This window comes from Dipodomys spectabilis, unplaced genomic scaffold, assembly GCF_019054845.1.
Source record: "Dipodomys spectabilis isolate Male_0828 unplaced genomic scaffold, ASM1905484v1 ptg000572l, whole genome shotgun sequence".
Classification (NCBI taxonomy): domain Eukaryota; kingdom Metazoa; phylum Chordata; class Mammalia; order Rodentia; family Heteromyidae; genus Dipodomys; species Dipodomys spectabilis.
The window spans coordinates 504,524-527,304 of record NW_024871249.1 but is presented as its reverse complement, the minus strand read 5'-3'; the positions used below and the strand labels follow the sequence as shown (position 1 = coordinate 527,304).

At 41.9% G+C, this 22,781-nt stretch overlaps 1 protein-coding gene across 1 annotated transcript in view; it reads right to left on the bottom strand.

Annotated features, from left to right (window-relative positions):
- LOC122100232 (phosphatidylinositol 4-phosphate 3-kinase C2 domain-containing subunit gamma-like) overlaps positions 1-22,781 on the bottom strand; it is a 99,361-nt gene that overhangs the window by 52,386 nt on the left and 24,194 nt on the right. The window contains 6 exon segments of the mRNA XM_042670555.1: positions 6,086-6,206; positions 8,330-8,507; positions 11,512-11,637; positions 13,009-13,125; positions 15,376-15,487; positions 16,561-16,738. Coding sequence (XP_042526489.1) covers positions 6,086-6,206; positions 8,330-8,507; positions 11,512-11,637; positions 13,009-13,125; positions 15,376-15,487; positions 16,561-16,738 — 832 coding nt within the window.

Below are 22,781 nucleotides of genomic sequence, written 5' to 3'. Positions count from 1 at the left end.
GGAGATCAGAGTCTCACGGACTTTCCTGCCTGGGCTGGCTTTAAACTGTGATCTTCAGATCTCAGTCTCCCTGAGTAGCAGGGATGACAGGTGTGAGCCACCAGCACCCAGTGTCCAACAAATTCCAACAAAGGAATTTGCCATTTTTACAACATTTTAAGATGTTTTTATAGTTAAAGAAATGTCTTCTGAATGTAAACTAGGTTCTTTCCATATATCTTTCTAGAATCCAGAGTTTGGAGCTTATGCCTCTGTTTCCTTTGGAAAAAATTGCTCATGCATGGGGGGAAAAATCTGAAAGAAATACTGATTCTCCAGTATCGTATAAACTTTGTCCTAGCTGTGAGGGCTTACATAGCTTATCAAAAATAAAACTGTCAGGATAGGGGACACAGGACTCTAGACAGCTGCATACAGGGAGATCCAAGGAGGACACTGTGAGGGGAGGAAAACAAAACACTTCTGATCATAGAAAAGAATATTGATCCCACTGGACACATGAGGTTTCCCGCACACATACAGCTATTTTTCTTTTCAGGAAAATAAAAAGTAAAAATGTCCTCGCGTATCTAAACCCATCTATGAGCCCTGTACTCTGAACAACAAACTAGTCCGGGACGTGAAGACAGAATCAGAGAACATGGGTACAGTCTTTATTTAGTTCCCAAAAGGAATGGGATTGAATGGATCTAGACAATTTCAAGAGTGCAAGTTCTTTCATGAGGAAGAACAAGAATGTTCCAGAAAGCTTCCTTAGAACATCAAACACAGCCCCCAAACTCTCAGGGATAAACATCCCTGGAGGAAATCAATCTTTGAATAGCGTTCACAGACTACGACATGCGGTCTCGGAATTTCTGTGGAGAGGAATGGAGAAGCTGCCAGGCGAGTGGTGATGTGTGACTGAAGTTCCAGGAGAATTCAGCATTTCAAAGCCAGCTTTGGCCTTGCCCTTAGCAACCTAACCTGCCTCTCCAGCTGAGTTCAAACACTTGAAAATTGTTCACTGCACAATCTGATGAAATATCCAGCTTTTCACCAGCAGCTTGGGCAAGAATAAAAGGCTGAGGGATAAAGAGGGGAGAAAGGTATTTTTATGTATGTATGTATATATATATATATATATATGTGTGTGTGTGTGTGTGTGTGTGTGTGTGTGTGTGTGTGTGTGTATAAATATATATGTATATACATATATGTATATATATGTATATATGTGTGTATATATGTATATACATATATATGTATATATGGGTATATATGTATATATTAACATATCTATACACATATATATACATACACACACACACACACATATATATATATATTTATATATATATATATATACATATTTAGGTTGCTATTTTTAAGAAATATTTAGAAAGCAAAAAAATTAGCCATATTGGTTTTTTTGGTTTGTTTTTTAATGAAATTTTGTTCAGGAGAAAATTTATTTAAAAAACAGATGCCTTTAAAACAACGGCACCTGCATTCCAAAAATAAATATATAAGTATACCCTTAAATAAAAAAGAACAGGCACTCGGGGCTATATTTGTGATGAATAGAGGCAAAAACAGAGTCATCAGTTAGGCTGATTTAAACATCCCTCAAGCCTAGAGTATCACCAGGCTGTCAGTCTTCACTTAGCCATACCCCTCCACTTCCTGTTCCAGAATCCCCCATCCTCAGCCCCAGATCCATTTTGGTCCACATAAACTAAACCACAGGACTCCAGGTCTGTAGGATTTATGGTGCCACGGGTTCTGCTCCAATTTGCCAAGCCAGGAAGAAATGGAGGAGGAATGAATGAATGACTTCCATCCTCCAAAAATAACAAAAGAAGCCACATGGTTCATTCTGCAGGTACTCAGAATTATGTCTGGTATCAGAGGCTCAAGCCTATATCCCTAGATACTTAAGGAGGCTTAGATCTGAGGATCACTGTTTGAAACCAACCAGGGCAGAAAAGTCTAGGAGAATCGTATCTCCAATGAACCAGTTAAAAGCAGGAAGTGGAGCTATGGCTTTTGTAGTAGAGCACCAGCCTTGGGTTTAAAAAAATTCTCAAGGGCAGGGCCCAGGCCCTGAGTTTAAGCTCCAGGATTGGCACACACACACAAAGAAGTGTTATTCATAATACAATAGCAGTAAAATCTCAACACTGGGGAATGAATGTGTATGTTCAAATGAGCTGAATTAAAGCAATTCTGAATTACCCTTTGAGACTTGTTCTCATCTATGAAAGAAAGCCATTTGCAATCCTTTTACAGTTTTTTGCTGTTGTTGTTGGTGGTGGTGGTGTTGATGGTGGTGGTGGTTGTGGTGGTGTGTGTCTCTATGTGTGTGTGTGTGTGTGTGTCTCCTGAGACTTGAATTCAGGGTCTAGCCACTGTCCCTAATTATTTCTCACTCAAGGCTGGCACACTACCACTTTGAGCTGCAGCTCCACTTTCCATCTTCTGGTGGTTCATTGGAGGTAAGAGTCCCACAGACTTCCCTGTTTGGGCTGGCTTTGAACCGTGATCCTCAGAACTCAGCCTCCTGAGTAGCTGGAATGACAGAAAAGAGCCACCGGCTCCTGGCTTTGCTTTTTAGCCTGGAATAGTATGGTGAAAATGATCAGTCATCGAATTCATTCACTTAGCTCCTGACAGTTTTTATTTTTTCAGTTCAGTATGTTCATTAGCCTTTCTCATCTCTATGTCTAAAACACCTGACCCAAACAACTCTTAAGAGAGGCAGGATTTGGGGTGCATGGTTTCTTTCTGCCATGATCATTGGGTCTCAGGCTTGGGGGAGTACAACTCCATTTTAACAGAAACATCACTTTCTGTTTCTTCATCCTTGGTGAACAGGAAACAGAAAAGAGAGATAGATGCAGAGGCCAGGATTGAACTGAATCTACGACCCCATGACTATGCCACAGAAGCCAAACAAAAGAGAAAAGAGAGAGAAAAGTAAAATTACCTTGCTAAGGATCAAACAACATGTACTTTTTGTTCCTTCTGAATTCTTGTGAAAATCCAAGATTTCCCCATGGAAATCCAATGGGATTGCAAATACAGAATGTGGTGTCCAATTTCCATATTTGAAGATGAGAATCCAATAGGGAATCCATATTGGATTTCAGCCATTATTTATTCTAGAGTAAACATAACTTGAAGAACTTCATTGTTCCCTGATCTGTACAATATAATAATAATAATAATAATAATAATAATAATGTTTCCAAACTAAAATTAAGAGCGAGACTGGAGAAAGTCAGGAGGCAAAGAGAGCTGGTTGATAAGATTATCTTTTTCGGCCATGAGTGGGATGACTGAGGAAAGGTGAACTTGTAATTTCCCTGTGATTTTCACCAGCACAGCATCCATGAAAATTATGAAGATGAGCCTCCATTTCCAAAGGGGGGCGAGGTTGGAGAGAAAAATCATCCTCATTGCATTCATGTAAAGCATTGCAATTATGTCTGAATCTACTTAATTGAGGTAACTTCCTTCTCTGCTCTTTTCAGCCCTGATGCGTGGCTCTTACTGCCTACCCATCATGCCTAGCACTTAGGTGAGTGGTGAATCTTCTTGAAGCATCTAGATTTGATGCATTTATTTTTCCTTTGGGGGAATTGCCACAGGGATTCTGTGGAATTGAATCACGGCTGGCTGGCTCTTGCCTAAATAGATCTGGAGAATTTAGCAATGTGCCACATCAGTTGTGTATGGAGAACATCAGCCTGCATGTTGAAAAGCTCCTTTTTTACATTTACATTTCCAACCTTCCTTGCTGCTCCTCAATCCCTTAAGACTTTTTTTCTCTCTTCTTCACCCCCCCGTGTTTTGTTTTGTTTTTTTTTTTTTTAATTGGGTAGAAGTTTCCAGGCTGCTGCGATGTCTTTTGGAGACTAGGATTTCTATTGACCATCTTCTGTGGGTAAAATTCCACAGCTGAAGGAGGTGTGAAGACATGTTAGTCGATGCGTCTATATCTTGGGGTCCAGAAATGAAGTGAAGTGGACGCTGGTCTCTGATGAGCCATCCCTGACACAGCCTGGTTTCCAATCTGAATTGTTTAAGAATTAAATTCTTCACAGACTGTGTGAGAAGCTAAGGGGTTTGGACATGGGAGAAGCTGTCAAATGGAAAGGGAGTCAGCCTTGAACCAGATACTGTCTCCCAGGAAAATAAACCAACCCTCAAAGGTGCTAGGCCTCCCCCAACTTTTGGGATTTTTTCGGATGTTGTCTTCTCTGTAGGGCTGCCTCTCTCTGTTTTATTCTGAAATAGGAAATCAACCGGGTTTTTCCTCCTTGAAACCAGAGAGATGCAAACAGATGGCCGAGGTGAAAGGAATTTTGTTAAAAAAAAAAAAAAAAAAGGAAATTCATTTCTAGTGGACTAAAATCTACACGAAATATTATTGGACCCCAATCAACTATAGAATTCTATAAGTTCCTCGACTTCATCAAAACCTACATTATAATCTTTTCTTTCCTTGTGTTCATAAAAAATTGTGGATTTCCTTCATGCAGTCTTGTTTTTTTCTTTTTGCCAGTCCTGGGGCTTGAACTCAGGGCCTGGGCGCTGTCCCTGAGCTTCTTTTTGCTTAAGGCTGGTGCTCAACCACTTAAGCCACACCACTACTTCCAGCTTTTGCTGCGTGTTTGGTGCTGAGGAATCAAATCCAGGGCATCATGCATGCTAGGCGAGCACTCTACCACTGAGCCACCTGCCCAGTCATATATATATATATACATATATACATACATATATACATATATGTATATATATATACACATATATGTATATATGTATATATATATACACACACACACATACATACATATATTTAATATATATATGTACATACACATATAGATGTGTATATATATATGTGATATATATATATATATAATATATATATTAATCATGTACACAGAAACTGGATGGTTTTACAATTGTATTTATGCACTAAACAGGTTAAAAAAATTCCCCAAATCAATTAATTCAATATTCAAAGTGTTTGAAAACGCTGAGATATATTGCTATGGAATCTAGAAATTCTGTATCCATTAAGTCTCCATCTTACGGAAAGCGCAAAACACTAGGAAAGAGTGCTGTTGTATACTATTCAATCCCCACCATCCACACAGACTATCTTGAGGTTCTGTGTGCTGTGTGCATGCATTTGCACGTTTGTAGCTAACTACAGAAAACACAGACCATCCAAAATGTAAAGTGTTAATGGGAAGGAAAGAGGAAAGATGATTGACAGATGACAGATGATACCTCGAGAAAGAAAGCTGTTAGATGATTGATAGATGAAAGGTAGATAGGCAGAAATAGATGGATAGATAGATAATAGAGATAATAATTGGTAGATACGTGATAGACATATGATAGACTGACAGACAGACATACAATATTCCAGGTTATCAAGCAGAAATATTAAGGAAAGAATTACCCACATCAGGGAGAATGTGTGATTATTATCTTTTAAAGAAAGGCAGAAGGAAAGGGGGCTTATGCTGTACCCAATCTGTTGAAATCACTTCCCAAACTGTCCTCCAATAAGTCAAAGGTCAGAGAATGAGGGAGAAAATAGAAGTTGTGCAAATGAATGGGAATGAGAGCCTGCCTGTCTCTTATTGATTCTTTAATCTTCGAATTTCATTCGCTGTCAGATGGAAATTGCTTGCTGCTGACACAGAAGCATGCACACACGCATGCACGTGTACAGACAGACAGACACACACACACACACACACACACACACACACACAAAATGAGCAACATTTGACATCCTAAACTATAAAAATAACTACAGTAGTAGATATTCACTAGATGTTTCTGCTAGAAGTGCTTAAACATTTTCAGCTCTAGATATCAGCTCTACCTATCTACCATCCATCCATCTATCATCTATCCATTCATTCATCCATCTGTCATCTATCTCTCCATCCATCCATCATCTATCTGTCTGTCTGTCTATCTATCTAGCATCTATCTATTTATCTACCATTTACCAGAATTCCTTTATGTCAGGCTACTGAAGGATGCCCTGAATGAACCTTATTTTCAAAGCTGGTACCAGAAGCTGTTGGCTGCTTTTCAATTCTGTCAGAAAAGCCTGAATGAGGAGTTTTCCAAGGAGAGGAAACTTATCCACCTTCTGGGAGACATTGCGGAACAAGTCAAGACTGTCAGCGACTCTCAAAGACAGGTGTATCACGAAATCAATCTTAACAGAGTACAAATTACATGTGTGTGTGTGTTCAATTCAAGTAATGTTCAATTCAAGTAAGTTTTAATGTCATAATTTAGAAAACAAATTCCTTGGCTATACTCAGTTATCAGATATTTAAATCATTTCAAGCAAGTTGTTTTTTTTTTTCACTTCCTCTCCTAATATTAATGATAATGTCTGTCACCACAACACAGCTTTTCCTTAAGAGTTCCATAAACAACACAGAGGGAAACTGATGAGAAAGGACCAGAGTTCAAGTCCCACATATGACAGAAGAAAAAATTTGGTCAGTCATGGTGCTTGAACTCGGGGCCTGGGCGCTGTCCCTGAGCTCTTTTGCTCAAGGCTGGTGCTCTACCACTTGAGCCGCAGCACCACTTCTGGTTTTCTGGTGGTAATAATAGGAGATAAGAGTCTCATGGACTTTCCTACCCAGGCTGGCTTTGAACCGTGATCCTCATATCTCAGCCTCCTGACTTGCTAGCATGACAGGCATCAGCCACCAGTACTCAGTGAAAAGACCAATTTAAAGACACGTGGACCCCTGACAGTACATCTTAAAACATCAGTACAATTTAGACTGTTGTAAGAATGCACAAATTCTAGGTTAAAGTTTTCTTAAGTTTGGCCGGGCACTGGTGTCATTCCAGGTACTCAGGAGGCTGAGATCTGAGAATCACAATTCAAAAGCAGTCAGGGCAGGAAAGTCTATGAGACAATTCTCCTCAATGAGCCACAAAATAAAACAGAAGTGGACCTGTGATTTAGGTGGTCGAGCACCAGCCTTGAGCAACACACAAACCAAACAGAAACAAAATCCTCAGGAACAGTACCCAGGCCCTGAGTTCTGGCACAAATAAAAAGGGTGTTTAATCAGTAGAAAAAAAGAGTACTTTGCAAGACTCAAGCTCTTGACAATTTTTTTTTTATTGTCAAGGTGATGAACAGAGGGAGTCACAGTTACATAAGCTAGGTCACGAGTACATTTCTTTTTGGAACAGTTTGATGGTTTCTGAAATGCTTCTGTTTCCTAATGACTTCTCTCACAGGAAGTCCTGGGGAAGGAGATAGGCAGATTAGAAGAATTCTTTCAAGATGTAAAGACTTGCCATCTTCCTCTAAATCCTGCCTGGTGTGTCAAAGGAACTGATCGCAATGTAAGTAAATTGATACAACTGAAAAGTCTTTCTCAGTCTATTGTATATATGCAAATGTGTGTGTGTGTGTGTGTGTGTGTGAGTATTTTTTTTTCCTTCTCTCAGTCCTGGGGCTTGAACTCAGGCCCTGAGCCCTGTCCCTGAGCTCTTTTGTTCAAGGCCAGTGCTCTACCACTTTGGGCCACAGCTCCATGTCTGGCTTTTTTGGGGGTGATTCATTGGAGCTCAGAGTCTCATGGACTTTCCTGCCCAGACTGGCCTCCAACTGGGATCCTCAGATCTCAGCCTCCTGAGTCTCTAGGATGACAGGTGGGAGCCACTGGTAGTGGCTATATGTTTTCAAAGTAACTATTTCTGGCTGCAGAAATCATGCATCCTCATCTTTAAAACTGTAAAACCCAAACCGATCGACTTAGGAAAGGCTTGTAATTGGTGAAGGCTTCATTTAGATTGACATGAATAAACACAACAATCAAAAGAGTGAGAAAACCACAGAAGAGGACATGCTCTAGCCCTGGGGTCACCTCAGAGACCAAGGTCCACACCGCTCTGTTCTGGAGGCTGAGGCCTAGAGGAACCAGATTTGAGGCTCAATTCTAATCTCTGTCCAATTAGCCAGGCCAAGATTAGCAGGGAGGCATGGCTCAGGTGGTCGAGGCACCACTGTGAGCAGTGACTGAGACAGTGAAGCTGAAGGGACATGAGTTCGAGTCCCAAGACTGGGAGTTGGGGGCAGATAATGACAGGAAGCCTAGGGAACCTGAGCTCAGGACTCTGGCCTTGCTAGGCAGGCTCATTCCCCAGCTTCCTTTATTTGACTTAATGTTTGGCTTGGGGTAGGGCTGGCCTGTGTTCCTTGGCTGGGTGAAGCCTGGCGTGGCCCCGCCGTCTGTCCTCCCTGGGCCACGATCCAGGTGTGTTTAGAACTCACGACGGAGTCCGGGTGCTGAAACTCAGTTCCCCCGCAATAACCTTCTGGTAATCCGCCCTGGCGCCATGGTGCTGCGCCAACCATTGCTGGAGGGAGCTTTCTTTCAGCGACCCCATAAGCCCCACCTGGCGGTGGGTGCTGGCAAAAGTCAAGGCCTCTGGGACCATGTGCACCAGCCCTAAGGGAGGAGGGAGGTGTAAGGAGGGAGGAGGGAAGAGGGAGGGGGGAAAGGAGGGAGAGGGGGGAGGATGTAGAGGAGGGAAGAGAGAGAGGGTGGAGAGGAGAGAGGAGGGAGGAGGGGAGGCGAAAGAGAGTGGAGAGGAAGGAGGAGAGGGTGGATAGGGAGGATGGAGGGGAGGGAGGAGCAGAAGATGGAGGGGAGGGAGAGGAGGGAGGCGAGGGAGGATGGAGGAGGGGAGGAGAGAGAGGGTGGAGAGGAGGGAGGAGGGAGAGTAAGGTGGAGGGAGGAGGGAGAGTAAGGTGGAGGGAGGAAGGAGAGGAGAGAAGAGTAAAGGAGAGGAAGGATGGAGAAGGTGGATGGAGAGGAGGGAGGAGGAGAGGAAAAAGGGTGGAGAGGGGAGGAGAGAGGGTGGAAGAGGGGAAGAGAGAGGGTGGAGGAGTGGAGGAGAGAGAGGTTGGAGAGAGAGGATGGAGAGGAGGGTTCAGGGGAGGAGAGGGAGGATGTAGAAGAGAGGAGGAGGAGAATGGAGAAGAGACAAGGGAGGAGGGAGAGTAGGGGAGCAGAGAAGGGAGGAGAGGGATGATGTAGGAGGGAAGGAGGGAGGAGGAGAGGAGCGGGAGGATGGAGGAGTTTGGAGAGGAGGGAGGAGGAGAGGAGAGGAAGGAGGAGGGAGAGGAGAGGAAGGAGGAGGGAGCGGAGGGAGGAGGGGAGGAGAGAGGGTAGAGAGGTAGGATGGAGAGGAGAGGATGGAGAGGAGGGAGGAGGGGAGGTGGGAGAGGAGGGAGGAAGGGAGGAGAGAGGGTAGAGAAGAGTTTCCTTTCCCACAAGGATGCCCGCTTTGGGTCCAGTGAAACACATCATTATTGATCATTATTGGCCATTGTTGATCATTAGTCTCCTTTCAAAACGTTTCATACAGAAGATTTTGATAGACTGGCTCTTCTGACTCTCTCTAAATCCTGCAATTAATGTGGCGGTTTGTAGACTTTGGGCTGGGTAAGTCAGAACCAACAGCTTTTATGTAATATATAATATATAAAATACATAGTATAGGAAATATATACTATATAACATATATAATATATCCTATCTCTTAATATCTATATCACATAATTTTAATACATTATATAATGTATTAACTATTTAATATGAATAGTACATATTATATTACATGTATTATATCAATATTATTAGAACACACTAATTTATATGAATAGATATCTTAATTGTATAATATATACTATACTATACTAATTATAGATATTCTATACTATTATATAAGTATTATAGTATATCATTTGTTATAAATATATATCATATAGCATATGATATATAATCTATGAATTATACATGATACATATTATATTTGTATATTCTATAATATCTTATAGCTATGCATATACAGTATATATAATATAGACACACCAGCCTTGAGCACAGAAAGCTCGGGCACAGCTCCCAGCCCTCAGTTCAAGCTCCAGGACCGGCACAAAACCAAACCCAAACCGAAAATATGTTATCTGACCTAAGATCGGGGAGCTGCTTTTCAGAGTTGGGGGGGGGGTGTTGTTGTAGTTTATATCAGAAACATATTCTCCTGCTGAAGTGAACCGAATGCCATCTTCCTAACAGTCACTACTCAAAATACACGTTGGAGGCCCAGGCCCAGGCTGAGATAATGCACAACTGAGAGTGGACAGAATAGCTCTGCAGGGATGCTGTGGGAAGCCATTTATTCTCTCCCTCTCCGTCAACAAGCAAGGAGACATGCAATAATATTTGATCTGGAAAGGGAGTGATTATTGATCGCTATAAGTAGGGATTTGCTAAAATGGCATACAACCAGACAGGAGATTTTTTACCCCCTGCCCTTGTTATTAGTTATTTGTTTATTAGTGTGTAACTATTTTCAAGCCTTCTGAGTTTTAATCTACACCCAACTGCAGTTCAAATGTTATTTAAGCTGGACACTGGCATTCCCACCTGTCATCCCAGCTATTCAGGAGGCTGAGATCTGAGGATCGTGGTTCAAAGCCAGCCTTGGCAGGAAAGTCTGTGAGACTCCGATCTCCAATGAGCCACCAGAAAACTGGAAGGGGCTCAAGTCGTAGAGCGTTTGCCTTGAGCTCAGGGACAGTACCTGGGCCCTGAGTTCAAATCCAGGACTGACAAAACAAGACAAACCCAGAGCATTTGGAAATGTCTACATTTCATGTGAGAAGCTAACAATCATACTTCTTTGGCATATGCAGGCTTCTGTATTACAGAGAGTTCTGGATATAAGACGGGTTGACTTTAGATTTTTGAAATTTATGGTTGTGCAACAGTGACAAGCTTGCAGGAGAGAGCAGTATTTTGACCTCTGAATCGCGAGCTCTCTCTGAATCATGTGCTTATGCATTGTTGTTGGATACTGGTTAGCTGTACAAGCGAGCTCATAATCCACAGAATGGCAGTCCATTGTCAGATAAATGAGGCTCAACTACCCACACTCTTCCCCAATACTAGATTTTGCTTCACGACATCTCCACAACCTCAAATGTCAAGGCATTATGACACGTAGAAAAATTAAAGAAAACCAGGGGCTGGAAAGGTAGTTTAGTGGTAGAGTACTCACCTAGCATACATGAAGCACTGGGTTCAATAACTCAGTCCCACCTATACAGAAAAAGCCAGAAGCGAAGCAATGGCTCAAGTGGTAGACTGGCAGCTTTCAGCAAAAAGGAGTTCAGGGACAGTGCTCAGGCCCTGAGTTGAAGACCCAGGACTGACTAACATAAATACATAAATAAGAGTAAAATAAAAGAAAACTAGGAATTAGTCCATGGTGTGTTAAAAGAGAGAGAGAGAGAGAGAGAGAGAGAGAGAGAGAGAAAGGATATTTTTCCAGCAAAGAAGAATGCATATTGCTCTGTGGAATACCGAATTTCCGATCTGAGAGCCCGTGCATGCATGGAGATGGGCTGCTATCCATAGGATCGCGGTCTGACTTTGCACTGACCTTGGTCCTTGCTTGTGGAAAGGCAGTGGTAGGTGATCATCCGCAGGTCCAGGCCTTCCTGCAGCCACATCCAGTCCATGGCTTCCGTCAGCTGCAGGACCAGCATGTCCTGACCCAAGTCATCTCCTGTCTGGCAAGAATAAAACAGTATCTGCTGGGTTGTTCTAGAAGCTTCCCTTAAAAGCCTGCTCACAAGCCACTTTGATTTTTTTCCTTGGATACATTAACTTGATTTGATTGACTGTTTTTTTTTTCTTTTTTTTTAACCTGTCCTGGGACTTGAACTCAGGGCCTAGGCTCTGTACCTTGAGCTCTTTCACTCAAGGCTGGTGCTGTACCATTTGAGCCACAGCTCTACTTCCAGTTTTCTGGTGGTTCATAGGAGAACAGAGTCTCACGGACTTTTCTCCCCAGGCTGGCTTTGAACTGCAATCCTCTAGATCTCGGTCTCTTGAGTAGCTGACTGTTGGCTTCAGGCTCCTTTTTCCAGCCTGCCTATTACTCTGTGAGCACTGTTCTCTCTCCTTTCCCACCTCGTGACACTCTAGAAGAAGGTCAAGCCAGTCCCTGTGTACATCTCATTTTACAAAAGAGAGAAGCAGGGTGATTTGCTCAACTAGTTAAGCACTCAACAGAGAAGATTCTGACTCCAAATCCACTCTGGCCATTTGAGTTCTTGCTCAATTTCATGCTCATAAAGTTAGGATTGGGGCCAACAGAAAAGTCTCCTCAGAGACGTTCTACTCCACCTTGCGTTTTCTGTGCCTTTCACAAGGGATTGCGCACTTTCCTTTAGGACGACGCCTCCTCAGATGCTTTGCACCAAGGATTGCCTGGCTCTGAGCCAGTCATGTTTAATTTATTGCCAATTCTAGTTTGGCAGGTAGTATATCATTCTGAAAAGAAGGAGAAGAAGGAGGAGGAGGAGAAGGGGGGAGGAGAAGGAGAAGAAGAAGAAAAGGGGAGGAGGAGGAGGAGAAGAAGAAGAAAAGAGGAGGAGGAGGAAGGAGGAAGAAGAGAAGGAGAAGAAGGAAAAAGGAGGAGGAAAGGAGGAGGTGAGGAAGAGGAGGAGGAGGAAGAAGAAGAAGGAGGAGGGGGAAGAGGAGAAGAAGAAGAGGAGGAGGAGGAAGAGGCCAGAGGGAGGAGGGGGAGGAGGAGGAAGAAGGAGGAGGAAGAAGAGGAGGAAGAGGAGGAGGATGGGGAGAGGGAATAGGAAGAGGAGGAGGAAGAAGGAGGAAGAGAAGGAGAAGAAGAGGAGGAGTAGGAGGAAGAAGAAGAGGAAGAAGAAGGAGAAGAAGAAAAAGAGGAGGAGGAACAGTAGGAGGAAGAGGAGGAGAAAGGAGGAGGGGGAGGAGGAGGAGAAGGAGGCATGATCTAAACCAGTGGCTTCACCTCTGCTTTGCTCTAGGGGAAGATCGCAGTGACTGTTTCTCGCAGTGGGCAGATCACCTGTTTGGCTGTGAACAGGGAGTCACTGAGGCCTTTGAGGCCAGCTACTGTATCTTGAAATAATGCTGATGCTTCTACCAGTTTGGTTTGCGTTGATGAGAGAGATCTTCAGTGGCAAAGCGTGGGACATGAAATACAAGCATGCATCAAGCATGCATACAGGGGCTTGTGAAGAGCGGGGAGAAAACCAGCGATCAGAGCAAAGCAAACTGAAAGCCTTACTTCAAGCCACCACCCCTGGTGGCGTTTGCTCGATGAGCGAATACTGTGCGTAGGATAGGCTGTTTTGAGACTTTGGAATGAAGTTTGTGAAATCAATCAATTAAATTTATCTTTTGTGCCAGCCTGGGCCTTGAACTCAGGCCTCGGTGTTTGGCACTGAGCTTTTTTTTTTTTTCTTACTGAAAGCTGGTGCTCTACCACTTGAGCCTCAACTCCATTTCTGGCTTTTTTGGTGGCTCATTGGAGATAAGAGTATCACAGACTTTCCTCCCTGGGCTGGCTTCCAGATCTTTCTTTCAGGTCTTTCTCTGCATAGTTTTAGAGCCCTGTATAGACCATCATGGGCTATGAGCATGAAGGTGGAATATTCCAGAAATGAAACAAATAATTCCCGTGTTAATTTGCTATAGCATTATGAGTAGACAGATAAGATATTCCAGCAGCCCACTGCTGGTACTAAAGCACTGCTATGTGCAGCCTGTCACTGTTATAGGATGCAGTCACCAACCATTAGCTAGCAGCTTAGACAATTACACTAAGATAGTGCTTCCACCCTGGTGGCCATTATTTTACTAAATGATGAAATCAGACAGGCCAGGTTATTTTACTACCATATATTGTTGCTCTTCTATTTGATTAGTACCTATAAATATTGTCAATCTGTCATCTTGTCTTTATCCTAGACAGAGGAAAGAAGACATGGCTAATGAAGAACTTGACCCTATCTGTGCAATGAGACCTTCGCTGGGGAATTTGGAGCATGATCTCTGTTGATAAAGGGGTATTAATTGCACCCCGTACCCTTCAATGGACAAGTCAGCTTGCTTCTGGTACTTTAGAAAAGTTCAACTGTAGCTTTTCTTCATTGAATCACAGTGACACGCTCAAAGTCAAATAACTGAGCAGGAAGGAGACATGACTAAGCTCACGGACTAATAGGAGGTCCAAGTTCCTATTCCTATTTTTTAAAAAAAAGACCTGCATTCAAATCGGGGCTGTATAACACGTTCGTTCTCTAGAGTATTTCAAGTGAGTCAAGTCACTTTTCTATAGCCTATTGTACAATGAATCCATTTTAACTTTTCCTTCCTTCCTTCCTTCCTTCCTTCCTACCTTCCTTCCTACCTTCCTACCTTCCTTCCTTCCTTCCTTCCTTCCTTCTTCCCTTTCTTTCTTTCTTTTGCTTGTCCTGGGGCTTGAAGTCAGGGTCCAGGCGCTGTCCTTGAGCTCTTTCACTCAAAGCTGGTTCTCTACCACTTGAGCCACAGCTCCACGTCTGGTTTTCTGGTGGTTCATTGGAGATCAGAGTCTCATGAATTTCCTGCCTGGGCTGGCTTTGAAGCCGGATCCTCAGATCTCAGCCTTCTGAGTCCCTGGGATGACAGGTGTGAGCCGAAGGCTCCTTCCTTTTCATTCACGGACATTTTCTCTCTAAATAAAAGTGCCATGGATTTTCCCCTTCAAGTTTCTCGCTGGTGGTATTTAAGTGTTCAGACACTGGCTGCTTTTCTACTCATTTTATTTTCCTTGTGATGGTGTGAGAATTGACGGGGTGTGGACTGGCTATGTGTGTTTGGCCCACTAGAAGAGGCCAGAAGTGTTCAATCAATAAGAGAAAAAGAGAATAGAAAAGGTCGGACACGTTCAATTGTTTCAACTTGGTAAAATATGGTTTCAGCCCAGCTTGGACCTTAACCCTGTGAGTTGAAAAGCGAAGCATCCATATCCTAACTGACCTATTCATGTCAATCTAAATGAAGCCTTCACCAATTACAAGCCTTTCCTAAGTCGATTGGTTTGGGTTTTACAGTTTTAAGGATGAGGATGCATGATTTCTGCAGCCAGAAATAGTTACTTTGAAAACATATAGCCACTACCAGTGGCTCCCACCTGTCATCCTAGAGACTCAGGAGGCTGAGATCTGAGGATCCCAGTTGGAGGCCAGTCTGGGCAGGAAAGTCCATGAGACTCTGAGCTCCAATGAATCACCCCCAAAAAAGCCAGACATGGAGCTGTGGCCCAAAGTGGTAGAGCACTGGCCTTGAACAAAAGAGCTCAGGGACAGGGCTCAGGGCCTGAGTTCAAGCCCCAGGACTGAGAGAAGGAAAAAAAAATACTCACACACACACACACACACACACATTTGCATATATACAATAGACTGAGAAAGACTTTTCTGTTGTATCAATTTACTTACATTGCGATCAGTTCCTTTGACACACCAGGCAGGATTTAGAGGAAGATGGCAAGTCTTTACATCTTGAAAGAATTCTTCTAATCTGCCTATCTCCTTCCCCAGGACTTCCTGTGAGAGAAGTCATTAGGAAACAGAAGCATTTCAGAAACCATCAAACTGTTCCAAAAAGAAATGTACTCGTGACCTAGCTTATGTAACTGTGACTCCCTCTGTTCATCACCTTGACAATAAAAAAAAAATTGTCAAGAGCTTGAGTCTTGCAAAGTACTCTTTTTTTCTACTGATTAAACACCCTTTTTATTTGTGCCAGAACTCAGGGCCTGGGTACTGTTCCTGAGGATTTTGTTTCTGTTTGGTTTGTGTGTTGCTCAAGGCTGGTGCTCGACCACCTAAATCACAGGTCCACTTCTGTTTTATTTTGTGGCTCATTGAGGAGAATTGTCTCATAGACTTTCCTGCCCTGACTGCTTTTGAATTGTGATTCTCAGATCTCAGCCTCCTGAGTACCTGGAATGACACCAGTGCCCGGCCAAACTTAAGAAAACTTTAACCTAGAATTTGTGCATTCTTACAACAGTCTAAATTGTACTGATGTTTTAAGATGTACTGTCAGGGGTCCACGTGTCTTTAAATTGGTCTTTTCACTGAGTACTGGTGGCTGATGCCTGTCATGCTAGCAAGTCAGGAGGCTGAGATATGAGGATCACGGTTCAAAGCCAGCCTGGGTAGGAAAGTCCATGAGACTCTTATCTCCTATTATTACCACCAGAAAACCAGAAGTGGTGCTGCGGCTCAAGTGGTAGAGCACCAGCCTTGAGCAAAAGAGCTCAGGGACAGCGCCCAGGCCCCGAGTTCAAGCACCATGACTGACCAAATTTTTTCTTCTGTCATATGTGGGACTTGAACTCTGGTCCTTTCTCATCAGTTTCCCTCTGTGTTGTTTATGGAACTCTTAAGGAAAAGCTGTGTTGTGGTGACAGACATTATCATTAATATTAGGAGAGGAAGTGAAAAAAAAAAACAACTTGCTTGAAATGATTTAAATATCTGATAACTGAGTATAGCCAAGGAATTTGTTTTCTAAATTATGACATTAAAACTTACTTGAATTGAACATTACTTGAATTGAACACACACACACATGTAATTTGTACTCTGTTAAGATTGATTTCGTGATACACCTGTCTTTGAGAGTCGCTGACAGTCTTGACTTGTTCCGCAATGTCTCCCAGAAGGTGGATAAGTTTCCTCTCCTTGGAAAACTCCTCATTCAGGCTTTTCTGACAGAATTGAAAAGCAGCCAACAGCTTCTGGTACCAGCTTTGAAAATAAGGTTCATTCAGGGCATCCTTCAGTAGCCTGACATAAAGGAATTCTGGTAAATGGTAGATAAATAGATAGATGCTAGATAGATAGACAGACAGACAGATAGATGATGGATGGATGGAGAGATAGATGACAGATGGATGAATGAATGGATAGATGATAGATGGATGGATGGTAGATAGGTAGAGCTGATATCTAGAGCTGAAAATGTTTAAGCACTTCTAGCAGAAACATCTAGTGAATATCTACTACTGTAGTTATTTTTATAGTTTAGGATGTCAAATGTTGCTCATTTTGTGTGTGTGTGTGTGTGTGTGTGTGTGTGTGTGTGTCTGTCTGTCTGTACACGTGCATGCGTGTGTGCATGCTTCTGTGTCAGCAGCAAGCAATTTCCATCTGACAGCGAATGAAATTCGAAGATTAAAGAATCAATAAGAGACAGGCAGGCTCTCATTCCCATTCATTTGCACAACTTCTATTTTCTCCCTCATTCTCTGACCTTTGACTTATTGGAGGACAGTTTGGGAAGTGATTTCAACAGATTGGGTACAGCATAAGCCCCCTTTCCTTCTGCCTTTCTTTAAAAGATAATAATCACACATTCTCCCTGATGTGGGTAATTCTTTCCTTAATATTTCTGCTTGATAACCTGGAATATTGTATGTCTGTCTGTCAGTCTATCATATGTCTATCACGTATCTACCAATTATTATCTCTATTATCTATCTATCCATCTATTTCTGCCTATCTACCTTTCATCTATCAATCATCTAACAGCTTTCTTTCTCGAGGTATCATCTGTCATCTGTCAATCATCTTTCCTCTTTCCTTCCCATTAACACTTTACATTTTGGATGGTCTGTGTTTTCTGTAGTTAGCTACAAACGTGCAAATGCATGCACACAGCACACAGAACCTCAAGATAGTCTGTGTGGATGGTGGGGATTGAATAGTATACAACAGCACTCTTTCCTAGTGTTTTGCGCTTTCCGTAAGATGGAGACTTAATGGATACAGAATTTCTAGATTCCATAGCAATATATCTCAGCGTTTTCAAACACTTTGAATATTGAATTAATTGATTTGGGGAATTTTTTTAACCTGTTTAGTGCATAAATACAATTGTAAAACCATCCAGTTTCTGTGTACATGATTAATATATATATTATATATATATATATCACATATATATATACACATCTATATGTGTATGTACATATATATATTAAATATATGTATGTATGTGTGTGTGTGTATATATATATATATACATATATACATATATGTGTATATATATATACATATATGTATATATGTATGTATATATGTATATATATATATATGACTGGGCAGGTGGCTCAGTGGTAGAGTGCTCGCCTAGCATGCATGATGCCCTGGATTTGATTCCTCAGCACCAAACACGCAGCAAAAGCTGGAAGTAGTGGTGTGGCTTAAGTGGTTGAGCACCAGCCTTAAGCAAAAAGAAGCTCAGGGACAGCGCCCAGGCCCTGAGTTCAAGCCCCAGGACTGGCAAAAAGAAAAAAACAAGACTGCATGAAGGAAATCCACAATTTTTTATGAACACAAGGAAAGAAAAGATTATAATGTAGGTTTTGATGAAGTCGAGGAACTTATAGAATTCTATAGTTGATTGGGGTCCAATAATATTTCGTGTAGATTTTAGTCCACTAGAAATGAATTTCCTTTTTTTTTTTTTTTTTTAACAAAATTCCTTTCCCCTCGGCCATCTGTTTGCATCTCTCTGGTTTCAAGGAGGAAAAACCCGGTTGATTTCCTATTTCAGAATAAAACAGAGAGAGGCAGCCCTACAGAGAAGACAACATCCGAAAAAATCCCAAAAGTTGGGGGAGGCCTAGCACCTTTGAGGGTTGGTTTATTTTCCTGGGAGACAGTATCTGGTTCAAGGCTGACTCCCTTTCCATTTGACAGCTTCTCCCATGTCCAAACCCCTTAGCTTCTCACACAGTCTGTGAAGAATTTAATTCTTAAACAATTCAGATTGGAAACCAGGCTGTGTCAGGGATGGCTCATCAGAGACCAGCGTCCACTTCACTTCATTTCTGGACCCCAAGATATAGACGCATCGACTAACATGTCTTCACACCTCCTTCAGCTGTGGAATTTTACCCACAGAAGATGGTCAATAGAAATCCTAGTCTCCAAAAGACATCGCAGCAGCCTGGAAACTTCTACCCAATTAAAAAAAAAAAAAACAAAACAAAACACGGGGGGGTGAAGAAGAGAGAAAAAAAGTCTTAAGGGATTGAGGAGCAGCAAGGAAGGTTGGAAATGTAAATGTAAAAAAGGAGCTTTTCAACATGCAGGCTGATGTTCTCCATACACAACTGATGTGGCACATTGCTAAATTCTCCAGATCTATTTAGGCAAGAGCCAGCCAGCCGTGATTCAATTCCACAGAATCCCTGTGGCAATTCCCCCAAAGGAAAAATAAATGCATCAAATCTAGATGCTTCAAGAAGATTCACCACTCACCTAAGTGCTAGGCATGATGGGTAGGCAGTAAGAGCCACGCATCAGGGCTGAAAAGAGCAGAGAAGGAAGTTACCTCAATTAAGTAGATTCAGACATAATTGCAATGCTTTACATGAATGCAATGAGGATGATTTTTCTCTCCAACCTCGCCCCCCTTTGGAAATGGAGGCTCATCTTCATAATTTTCATGGATGCTGTGCTGGTGAAAATCACAGGGAAATTACAAGTTCACCTTTCCTCAGTCATCCCACTCATGGCCGAAAAAGATAATCTTATCAACCAGCTCTCTTTGCCTCCTGACTTTCTCCAGTCTCGCTCTTAATTTTAGTTTGGAAACATTATTATTATTATTATTATTATTATTATTATATTGTACAGATCAGGGAACAATGAAGTTCTTCAAGTTATGTTTACTCTAGAATAAATAATGGCTGAAATCCAATATGGATTCCCTATTGGATTCTCATCTTCAAATATGGAAATTGGACACCACATTCTGTATTTGCAATCCCATTGGATTTCCATGGGGAAATCTTGGATTTTCACAAGAATTCAGAAGGAACAAAAAGTACATGTTGTTTGATCCTTAGCAAGGTAATTTTACTTTTCTCTCTCTTTTCTCTTTTGTTTGGCTTCTGTGGCATAGTCATGGGGTCGTAGATTCAGTTCAATCCTGGCCTCTGCATCTATCTCTCTTTTCTGTTTCCTGTTCACCAAGGATGAAGAAACAGAAAGTGATGTTTCTGTTAAAATGGAGTTGTACTCCCCCAAGCCTGAGACCCAATGATCATGGCAGAAAGAAACCATGCACCCCAAATCCTGCCTCTCTTAAGAGTTGTTTGGGTCAGGTGTTTTAGACATAGAGATGAGAAAGGCTAATGAACATACTGAACTGAAAAAATAAAAACTGTCAGGAGCTAAGTGAATGAATTCGATGACTGATCATTTTCACCATACTATTCCAGGCTAAAAAGCAAAGCCAGGAGCCGGTGGCTCTTTTCTGTCATTCCAGCTACTCAGGAGGCTGAGTTCTGAGGATCACGGTTCAAAGCCAGCCCAAACAGGGAAGTCTGTGGGACTCTTACCTCCAATGAACCACCAGAAGATGGAAAGTGGAGCTGCAGCTCAAAGTGGTAGTGTGCCAGCCTTGAGTGAGAAATAATTAGGGACAGTGGCTAGACCCTGAATTCAAGTCTCAGGAGACACACACACACACACACACATAGAGACACACACCACCACAACCACCACCACCATCAACACCACCACCACCAACAACAACAGCAAAAAACTGTAAAAGGATTGCAAATGGCTTTCTTTCATAGATGAGAACAAGTCTCAAAGGGTAATTCAGAATTGCTTTAATTCAGCTCATTTGAACATACACATTCATTCCCCAGTGTTGAGATTTTACTGCTATTGTATTATGAATAACACTTCTTTGTGTGTGTGTGCCAATCCTGGAGCTTAAACTCAGGGCCTGGGCCCTGCCCTTGAGAATTTTTTTAAACCCAAGGCTGGTGCTCTACTACAAAAGCCATAGCTCCACTTCCTGCTTTTAACTGGTTCATTGGAGATACGATTCTCCTAGACTTTTCTGCCCTGGTTGGTTTCAAACAGTGATCCTCAGATCTAAGCCTCCTTAAGTATCTAGGGATATAGGCTTGAGCCTCTGATACCAGACATAATTCTGAGTACCTGCAGAATGAACCATGTGGCTTCTTTTGTTATTTTTGGAGGATGGAAGTCATTCATTCATTCCTCCTCCATTTCTTCCTGGCTTGGCAAATTGGAGCAGAACCCGTGGCACCATAAATCCTACAGACCTGGAGTCCTGTGGTTTAGTTTATGTGGACCAAAATGGATCTGGGGCTGAGGATGGGGGGTTCTGGAACAGGAAGTGGAGGGGTATGGCTAAGTGAAGACTGACAGCCTGGTGATACTCTAGGCTTGAGGGATGTTTAAATCAGCCTAACTGATGACTCTGTTTTTGCCTCTATTCATCACAAATATAGCCCCGAGTGCCTGTTCTTTTTTATTTAAGGGTATACTTATATATTTATTTTTGGAATGCAGGTGCCGTTGTTTTAAAGGCATCTGTTTTTTAAATAAATTTTCTCCTGAACAAAATTTCATTAAAAAACAAACCAAAAAAACCAATATGGCTAATTTTTTTGCTTTCTAAATATTTCTTAAAAATAGCAACCTAAATATGTATATATATATATATATATATAAAAATATATATATATATGTGTGTGTGTGTATGTATATATATGTGTATAGATATGTTAATATATACATATATACCCATATATACATATATATGTATATACATATATACACACATATATACATATATATACATATATGTATATACATATATATTTATACACACACACACACACACACACACACACACATATATATATATATATACATACATACATAAAAATACCTTTCTCCCCTCTTTATCCCTCAGCCTTTTATTCTTGCCCAAGCTGCTGGTGAAAAGCTGGATATTTCATCAGATTGTGCAGTGAACAATTTTCAAGTGTTTGAACTCAGCTGGAGAGGCAGGTTAGGTTGCTAAGGGCAAGGCCAAAGCTGGCTTTGAAATGCTGAATTCTCCTGGAACTTCAGTCACACATCACCACTCGCCTGGCAGCTTCTCCATTCCTCTCCACAGAAATTCCGAGACCGCATGTCGTAGTCTGTGAACGCTATTCAAAGATTGATTTCCTCCAGGGATGTTTATCCCTGAGAGTTTGGGGGCTGTGTTTGATGTTCTAAGGAAGCTTTCTGGAACATTCTTGTTCTTCCTCATGAAAGAACTTGCACTCTTGAAATTGTCTAGATCCATTCAATCCCATTCCTTTTGGGAACTAAATAAAGACTGTACCCATGTTCTCTGATTCTGTCTTCACGTCCCGGACTAGTTTGTTGTTCAGAGTACAGGGCTCATAGATGGGTTTAGATACGCGAGGACATTTTTACTTTTTATTTTCCTGAAAAGAAAAATAGCTGTATGTGTGCGGGAAACCTCATGTGTCCAGTGGGATCAATATTCTTTTCTATGATCAGAAGTGTTTTGTTTTCCTCCCCTCACAGTGTCCTCCTTGGATCTCCCTGTATGCAGCTGTCTAGAGTCCTGTGTCCCCTATCCTGACAGTTTTATTTTTGATAAGCTATGTAAGCCCTCACAGCTAGGACAAAGTTTATACGATACTGGAGAATCAGTATTTCTTTCAGATTTTTCCCCCCATGCATGAGCAATTTTTTCCAAAGGAAACAGAGGCATAAGCTCCAAACTCTGGATTCTAGAAAGATATATGGAAAGAACCTAGTTTACATTCAGAAGACATTTCTTTAACTATAAAAACATCTTAAAATGTTGTAAAAATGGCAAATTCCTTTGTTGGAATTTGTTGGACACTGGGTGCTGGTGGCTCACACCTGTCATCCCTGCTACTCAGGGAGACTGAGATCTGAAGATCACAGTTTAAAGCCAGCCCAGGCAGGAAAGTCCGTGAGACTCTGATCTCCAATGAATCACCAAAAA